Source organism: Egretta garzetta, unplaced genomic scaffold (genome assembly GCF_000687185.1).
Source record: "Egretta garzetta isolate BGI_Z169 unplaced genomic scaffold, ASM68718v1 scaffold163, whole genome shotgun sequence".
Classification (NCBI taxonomy): domain Eukaryota; kingdom Metazoa; phylum Chordata; class Aves; order Pelecaniformes; family Ardeidae; genus Egretta; species Egretta garzetta.
This window is the reverse complement of record NW_009259308.1, coordinates 3,471,636-3,480,593: the sequence shown is the minus strand read 5'-3', so window position 1 is coordinate 3,480,593 and position 8,958 is coordinate 3,471,636. Positions and strand designations below refer to the sequence as shown.

General features: G+C 49.6%; 1 protein-coding gene across 2 annotated transcripts in view; it reads right to left on the bottom strand.

Annotated features, from left to right (window-relative positions):
• Positions 1-3,931: 3,931 nt before the first annotated feature.
• Positions 3,932-8,958, bottom strand: part of GNG12 (G protein subunit gamma 12) — an 18,391-nt gene continuing 13,364 nt past the window's right edge. For both annotated transcript variants that reach the window (XM_035891800.1, XM_009636210.2), the window contains 2 exons: positions 6,099-6,207; positions 3,932-5,003 (listed from right to left, as the gene is read on the bottom strand). In XM_035891800.1, coding sequence (XP_035747693.1) covers positions 4,878-5,003; positions 6,099-6,207 — 235 coding nt within the window. In that variant the 3' untranslated portion in view covers positions 3,932-4,877. The remainder of the gene's footprint in view (positions 5,004-6,098; positions 6,208-8,958) is intronic.

Here is an 8,958-nt window from a genome sequence, read left to right as displayed (position 1 = left end):
GATGGCATGCTCCGGCACGAGGCCGCCCGTCCCCATCCTGCACGGTGCTGCAAGGCCACGTCACCCACCCTGCAGCAGCCTCGCACTGTGTCCAGCACGTAGCTCAGGCTGGGGCAGGCACCATCCTCAGCCCCTGGGGACATGGGATGGCTGCAGGAGCAGAACTGCGCAGGAGCAGCACGGCCATCAGCCCAGGGTGGCACGCAGGGCTCCTGACCACGGGCACCTCGCCCAGGAGTTGTGCTTGCTGCCCACCCACAAGCACGTGCCCGAGGAAAAAACACAGCAAGCCCCAGCAGCAGCCACCATGGAGGAGGCTGGGTCAGGCTCAGACACGGTAGCTTGCACAAAATGGGAGTTTTCTGAACACAGTAGTTTTAGCTTCATTACTACAGCATGCATTCAGCATCAGCATTTCAAAAGCAAATGCGCTCCCAGGAGTTGCCTCCATTCGCACGTATTTTAAAGAAAAAAAAAAAAAAAGCCCTCTTTCTGTTGCATGTTAACTTTAGCAGCACAAATGTAAGATATTGAAGAAAAAAAGTTTAACCATGTCTAACACATGCAAATCCGGCCCTGGGGATCTCCTACCCTCCTTTGCTGTTGGACACCAGATGCTCTGTTGCTCTTCCCTAAGTGTGTAATGGAGGGTGGGTGGATCAATCACATTTTTGGAATTAAAACTAATTGCAAACATTTGCACTTTCATTGAGTTCAACCTTGAGCAGAAGCCCCTGGACCCCTAGTTTCTCCTGATGTCTCCCCCAGCCCCTATCTCCACGTTACAAACTGCCTGGCCAGGACCCAGGGGTGGCTCCGGGTGCATATGGCCCAGCACGTGCCCACGTATCCAAACGCTCTTTTTTCCCCAAAACCAGCCAAGTCTAGGGTAGGGTGTCCTGTTTGGCCTCGTGCCAAGCCTACCCAAAACCACCCAGGCGAGAGGGGCCCCGACCCCTTGAGCAGCTGCAGCCAGGAACAGCAAAGCCAGACCGGAGCCCAGCAGTGCCCACCCGTTGGGGAAGCACCGGCTGCCAGAAAGGCGGGAAGGGCGCCAGGAGAGGCGGGAAGGGCGTACAGTGTGTATCGGGAAGGACGTCAATTCCGATAACCAGCCAAAAAGAGGAGTAAGCGGCAGCTGCACGCGACGATGGGACATCTTCCGGACTCCAGAGCAGGGCCTGGAGAGCTGCACTTGAGATCCTGCTCTGCCCTCCGATCACTGCACCCCTCATTTAAAATGGGCGCTGGGTTGGGACTTAATTGCACTGCAGCCTCAATCCTAAAAACCATCAAGAGAAGAGCGACAAGTTCAAGCAAAATCTGATCATTTCTGGCAAAGCGCAGTGCAAGGAGCAGCCCGGCCGGCCTGCCAGCTCCCCAGGCAGTGGCTGCACCTCGCACAGGGGACCGCAGCCCCCAGGGAACAGCCCCAGGGAGGGGCAACCGCGCGTTGGGGACAAAAGAGATGGAAAGTAATTAAGAAAAAAGAAAAAAATCCACCCCCCACCAGAACGAAGGCTTTATCAAGGGTCTTTAATAAATCTAAACTTTTTTTTTTTTGTTTTAATAAGGAACACTCAGCTTCTGTTGCTGCTCCAGGGCAGAGATGTCCTGCAGCTCTCACACCCCCCATGGCTATGCTCATCCAATAACCACCCCCCCCCTCCACCAACACCCAATGCAGAATTGTGAGGAGATCTTGTGAGGTCTCCTTTTTTCCCCCCTTTTCGCCCCATCAGTTTGATTGAACAGGTCCTACCTGAGACAAGATTTAAACATGACCTGCAACCATACTTGAGGGTCTTGGTACGTGCACCCTGGCCATCCCACCTGGGGGCTGCAGAAAACCTGTCCTCCTGACAGCCAGGTTCTTTTGGGGACCCTTGGCAGATTAGGAGGGGTCAGGAGCAGGGGGTACCTGTCACACCTGCACCAGGCCATCCCCATGCCAACCCCATCACCACTCTTCCCATGGAGGAAATGCCCAGCAATGCACCAGTGACTCCAACCTTTACAGCTCACCAGCTCTGGCAGGCCAAGGAAAATGAATGACAGTAAGCTGGGAGCACAGACAGAACAGAAATATTTTAGCAAGGGGCTATTTTAGCAAAAGTCAGGTCTCCAAGCCACCAACCAGCCCTTCTCCCTTTAATGCAACACAGCATTAAAGAGTCAAATTAGAAAATAGAGAAAAAACACAGATAACAAGCCAGCTGCTTAATTTTGTGGGGAAACGGAGAATAAATACCTATTTGGAGTGGTATTGGGTTCACTTGGTATAAGAGAGGGGCAGCATAGCAGGGCTGCATGGCTGCCTCCATGGGTTTCCCCCAGCAGCTGTGGATGCAGATGGTCTCATTTCTCCTTTTTCATTCTACTACAGCAGAGTCTGCACTTCCCTCGAATTTTACAATTCCTGTTCTTTCACAGGAGTATTTATAGCAAAAGAGCAAAGTGCAAATGTAACCACTCGAGCTTTTGCATGTCTCTACACATTACATTTAAAAAGAGAAAGAGTTTACCAGAAATCCATACACTAAATGCTGTCAGAAGCAGGCAGTTGCATGGTGCCGAGTTAGCTGATGATCTCAAGTCTTCCACCTAAAACTGAGAAAGCACCTGAAAAAAAGCCTGGCACAGTGGTTTTAATCCTACGCCTCTGATCGCCAGTGCAACCATGGCCACCTACAATCAACCCTTTTGTTCTTTGGATGGGTAAGCAAGTGTGAAATAGTTGCTGGCATAAATCTTGCCCCAATACTGCAAGAATGTCAAAATTGCATGGAAAAAGTTGAAAAATACACCTAACTCGGCCATGAGGCTGGGATGGAGCCAGGGCCACAGCCAGGGCACGCTAGACATTGGCTTGACAAATGCTGGGGGGTTCATAGGAGAGGAGTGACAGAGTGAGCCCGAGGAACGTGCCAGAAGCTCTTTATTAGAAATTCCAGAGTTACACGCCCCTATGGACATGGCGTGCCGGGTGGGAATGACAGAAGGTGGCCAAGCTCCGGCTCAGGGCAGAGTGCTGGCTGGACCCCACAGCTGGGTCACTAACCAGCGCCCGCGGCAGGCGTTATTTAAGGGCAGACAATAGAGAAAAGAAGCCAGACATGAACAGCGTCTCTGCAGCTACACAGGTGATTTTGGGGGGGGAAGGGGGAGGGAGGGGCAGGGAGCTCTAATAAAACAAAAATGCAGATTACTATGGGGACAAGAGATTGATGGGAGAACAGCATTCAGGCAACAGCATGAGGTTATTTACCCTCCCCACGCCCCACGTACCTGCCTGCACACTTCTGAGCACAGCTGGAGTTCTCTCAACAGTTACAGTCTCCCATACCCGAACTAAATTAATTACTACTTTTAACAAGATGTGTTATAAAATGAGAGACACAAACACAGGAAAAAAAATTAGTGTGGATCTACATTATTGCTTTTTAAATTGTCGCTAGAAAAATACTCTAATTATAAAAATAATTTGCATGTAAGCACAGAATAAGCAGTACAACTCTCTGTCAGTCTTGTATGTTGATTTTTGAACTCTTTGTTAAAAAGGCTTGTTAAACATATATAATTTCTCAATATATATCAATAGCGTGTATATAATTTAATATAGAAATGACAAATATGCAATGTAAAACAGTAAATTACAAGTGGTGAATACATCCTGTAAATATCATTACAGAAATGCACAGTTATGGCAGATCGCAACTTCAACCTCTGAACCACCGGCTACAGGAAGACATTTGTAGCCCGCTAAAGTCAGTATTATTTTCAATCCCTTTAAAGTTTTCTGTTAATATGCAATGTTTGTATAAATATACTATTAAAACTTTTATATATATACACACACGCACACAGAGAAAGATTTTTTTTTTATTATGTGTATATATAAAATCACTTACTTAATGGAAAGACCCTCCAATTATATCTGCATAACCACAATCTGGATCTAATTTGGCATTTTTCCCCTTTAAAAATTAATTTAAGGGAGGCAAATCCTGACTCCCTGCACAAAATACAACTGGGTGCCTCCAGTTCAGCACAAAGCTAGGGCAGTACTAGCTTGTAGCCTTTGATTCTTTTGACAGGGGTTTTTTTTTTTTCCTTACACTAGCACGGATTTTTAATTAAAGAAGACAATTCAGAGAAGCAGAATCAAAGCTGAAACTTTTTCAACTCCTCTTAAAAAGCAGGAAAACAAATCCGCAGATCTCTGATTCTTGACACCTCAGGTTTTACACTTCAAAAACCTCTGTCAAGAGAAGCCAACGTAAGGAAGAACGCAGGCATGGCTCCCTGGAGTTCACCAGCAGTTGCTACAATAATTTTTCAAGGTAGCTTTTGCTAGATAACGCACTTCTAAATGTGCCTGTGCATAAACACATGCTACCAACACAGGTACACCCTCCCTCCCCACATATATAATTTAAAAAAATGTAAACCAAATGATGTTCAATCAATCAGGTTTCTACACCTTTGCCTCGGCTCTGTCAGCGAAGCTCAGGCAACTTTGGTCTTGTTTGCATTAACTTGGAAAGTGAAACCGGGACCCGCTCCTGCAGAGGACAAGACCCCGGGCTCACCCTGCCTGTCCCACCGCAGGGACGCTGGCACAGTGCTTGTGGGCTCGACACCCAAGACCCCATTCCCTTGGACAAGAAAGAAGTTAATTCAGTTTGAAACCTCGCTTCCTAATAAAGATAGGGAACAGAAGAAATGCTTTAGAAAGCTTAAGAAAACGTTTATACGCTTGGTAAAAGAACGGCCGCTCTTACACAGTTAATAGCTGGTACCTTACAGAGTATTTGCCTATGCGCCCGCCAGTGGCTGGCTTTGCCCAGGAGGGCTGTGGAGGAGCTGCTGCTCTCCTATAATAAAATGCAGGTCTTCTTGTCCTTGAAAGGGTTCTCGGAAGCGGGTATGCCCATTAGCAATGGATCTTTCTTGGCGTGTTCTTCACAGTAGAGCATTAGGTCTGCTGATGCTTTTGACACCTGCAGAAGACAGGGGGGAAAAAAACCCAACAACCCATAAAATGCTATTTCCCCATAAGTGGTTACACGATCAAACGTGCTGAGAGCTGCTAACAGGTACAAAGTCCCCGTGAGGGACAGAAGAGGTGCTCAGAGATCAACATGCTCTCTGGGCCCAGGCCGCCTGTGAAGCCGTGGTGCCACTGGCTCGCTCCGGCTTCATCTGCAGGGAGGAGAAAAGGATGGACCCCAGCGCTCTCTGGGGCTAGTTTGTGACATCAGGCAAAAGTACCGCTCCGTTTCTATACAAAGTCTTCTACAGAAGACTAAAAACAAACAGGAGAAGGTTCAAAATAATACAGTAGGTTTGTAATGAGGAATTTCTCATCTATAAGGTTGGGGACAGTAAATAGAAGTGTCCTCAGATAACAGTTGTTTCGGGAACGCTGCACAGGGTCCCTTCTCGCACAGCCCTGCTCCTGACCCTTGTCACCTGAGGAAGGACACTGCTGCTCTGTGAATCTGGGTGTTTGTTCTGCTGGCCTTCAAAAGGGGCTGGGCAGCAACTCAAGCAGCCTGATGAAATCTAAAAGGCAGTATTACTAGTGTAGCCAATATCCTTACCCCTGCTAGCTGGAAAAAAAGCTTGGTTTCTTTTCTGCCTTAAGTTAAAGGAATATGGTTTCTGCTACCTTTTTTTTTTTTTTTTTTTTTTTTTAATAATGCCCCTAAACATTCATCTTCCTTGCACATGTAGCATTCAGCCAGACGAAGGATGGAACAAAATCACACAATTAACACAACATGCATGAAACTGGAAACTCATACCTGCCTTCTGCTTCACACATTTGATCTGCACTTTGTATTTTGTTTTGGTTCTCCTACAAGTCCATAAACACTGAGCTATCTGAGGATACTGCTGGTAAGTGGCCACAAGAATTAGATTTATTCAGATTTGTTGGGCTGAAATGTAAATGTCAAGTTCTGAGACGGGGAAAAAAAATGAACTGTGGGCACACACATGCACACACACGCTCCCTTATCTAATCACCCTACAGCTGGCAGGAGGAAAAAACCAGGGAAAAAAAAGAGGGGTGAAGAAGGATGTGCTCTCACCTTTATTCTTTCTATTGAGGCTTCTATTCTTAACTGCTGGACAGTCCGTCGGGCCTGGGCTATGTTGTTGGTTGTGCTAGCCGTTTTGCCAGACATTTTCGGTGAAGCTCTGTTTTGAAAGACAGCAGGTTATTTTTCCAGAAGGTGGCACAGCATGTTAAACTGCTTTTACACAGAGGCAACCGTGACATGCTGCGAAAAGTGCTTTTTTTTAATTATTATTTCATACAACAGAACTGGTCAGCTGAGAAGCAGCTCAGCAAACGATGCTCTGCAACCAAAACACTCTCCAGAAAAAATGCATTGACCTCTTGTGCATCCTGTTGCTTCACTCTTCCCCGTATTAATCGGTGATGTGGATTTATCAACTCATGCTTTTCTCAAGCTGGTGGGCAGCCAGTGCCGCACCACGCGCCCACCCCTACACCTGCCATTTGCACAGGGGCTGGATGCAACATGGCCAGTCTCTGCACCAGCTGCTGCCCCACGGTGGGACCGATCCTGCTGCGTGGGAAGGGCCACTTGCCCCAGGTGGGGCCGGGAGGGAGGAGGGCTGCTTCCCGCCTGCCCGAGCGCTGGGGATGAGAAGTGTCTTCTCTGCTCCTTCTTGCAGGTGGAGGAGGATTTTGTGACTGGTTACTGCCCCTCCACTGGGCCCGCTGCAGCCAGGAGGACAGGCAGAGGCATAGACACATCAGCTGTGCCACCCCAGTTTCTCCGCTTCCTTCAGCCTGCTCCAGCCAGGCTGCGTTGCAGCCCCGCAGCAGCTTTACAACGCATCAGAGAAAAAGGAGAACAAGAAGGCAAAGTTCACAGGCACGCTCCCGGCTGTTGCCTGCTTCCATGTGGCCATATATGGGGAATAGCAGAAAAAAAAACTGAGCAGCTCCAGGACTTTCCTTCTCTGGGTAAGAATGCAAAGCATCAATCCCGACATGGGGACAGCGTTTGGATGGTGTCCAGCGAGAAGGGAGGATGCCCTCAGCCAGGCTCAGCTGGCTGGTCCGGCAGTGATTCAAGCACAGCTTTTGCAGCTTGACCCCTCACTTGCAGCTGCCCATGGGATGCCCACAAGCAGCACGAAGGCAGCATGTGCTGCCAGCTTACAGGGAAGCCCAGCCCATGCCAGGATGCCACACGCTTCCCTGCGAGTTGGAGCAAGGAAGAACACATGCTCGTGACCCCACCAAAGAGCAAGGAGCAAACTACGATCGTATGTGTCCTATCTTACCCAGACAAGGAAGGCAGCCCACGTGCCAGCTCTGACTCAAGACCAGGTCCAAGAGGACAGGCAGCACCAGTAAACAGTGAAGGGTCAGTTTTGCCGGTACTGGCACTGCTGTCCCTGAGCCTCTTTGCTGCAGGCACTCTGCAACAAAGACCCGAATGAGGTTCCTTCATCACGTCCACAAAAGTATGCATAGTTGCATGCTGTAAATCAGCATTCCACTGGCATTTACACCACTCGGGATTTGGAAGTCTTAACCTCCCAGTGGTCCCAGAAAACCTCAGCTGCTTCAGCTGTACGTAACTCTCACAGCATGCTCAAGCCTGCCCTGGCTTATTGGACCACCATGAACTGTCTCTTCGCCTGTGCCACACTGAAGGCCACCTTGCCCTATCTCCCTGCAGCAAGCCCCCGGCATCCCTGGCTGTTTCTCATCCCGCGTAGCCATGCAATTGCTGCTGCTGGAGGGAAACTACCTGTGCATAGAGCAGCAGGAGCAGGGAAGGGCTGAGGACCGTGCAGCATCACATTCAAAAGAATATCCTTACAGGCATCACAGCAGCAAAGAGCTTATTTCTAAATTATTCAGGTACCCAAGAGTTCAAAGAGCAGCTGGTTTAGGACAGCCCTAGCCCGCGAAATTGTCCTTTCTATGCCAATCCTTGCATGCAATCTCTAGCAGGACCGTACACAAACCCTGACGTTTTTTTTTTCCACAGATCCACAAGAATAATTGGCTCCATGGTACCATGCTTAAATCATTTATTGCATTACAGGGACTCGATTCCTATGTAGCTACATGTGACCTTTCCAAGTGCTGCATGCAGCGTTTCCTTGGAGGCTTCGGGTTTCTCACGCCTCGGCCTGGGTAGCAGTGCTGTTTTTCCAGCCGGTGCTCATGCCTGCCCAGCTAGCTGGGAACAGCATCGTTTTGCACCAGGTCCCCATTTCAGCACATGCCCTCATTTCTAGGCTGCTCATCAGGGCCCAGATTTTCAAAATTTTTCTCTCTCTCTGCAGGAGCCAGCACTGGGTTTGAAGTTCACCTCCTGGTACATGTCAGGCCTATGCAGCCCGGCGCTCACGGACAGCACCCATGGCAAACACGGGATGCCCATGAAACGCTACCATACACCCCCCAGCTCTCCTCTGACGGTAGCGCAGGCACCTGAGGGTGCTTTCAGCTGGCCAGGAACCATGCACAGCCAGCAGCAAGCACCCCGCACTGGCATCCTCAGCGTTTTCTGTTAGGAGCAATTCCCCGACCCACACTCCCGCAGCACCGAGCACGCTCAGCTTCCTCTGCAGCCCTGCAACCTACAGGTGAGAAGTGCCACAAGTGGTGTGCTAACTGGTATTTCATGCTTTACAGCTCACGGCTGACTTCGAACATCCCAGCAGTGAATCGCAAATGAAGCAAGCTGCTGTTTTTCTCAGCTACATCCGCACCAGTAACGGCGAGGCCTGGCGAGCGCAGGATCAGGCTGCACGTGGCAAGCGGCATTGCGGAGCAGAGCGAACACCGGCAGAGGTCAGCGGCCCAGCTGCAACGAGAGCAGCGCGGGGATGCTCAGCGAGAGCAGCGCGGGGATGCTGCCGTAGCTGGGGCGCAGCCAGCAGGGGGGCCCCGGG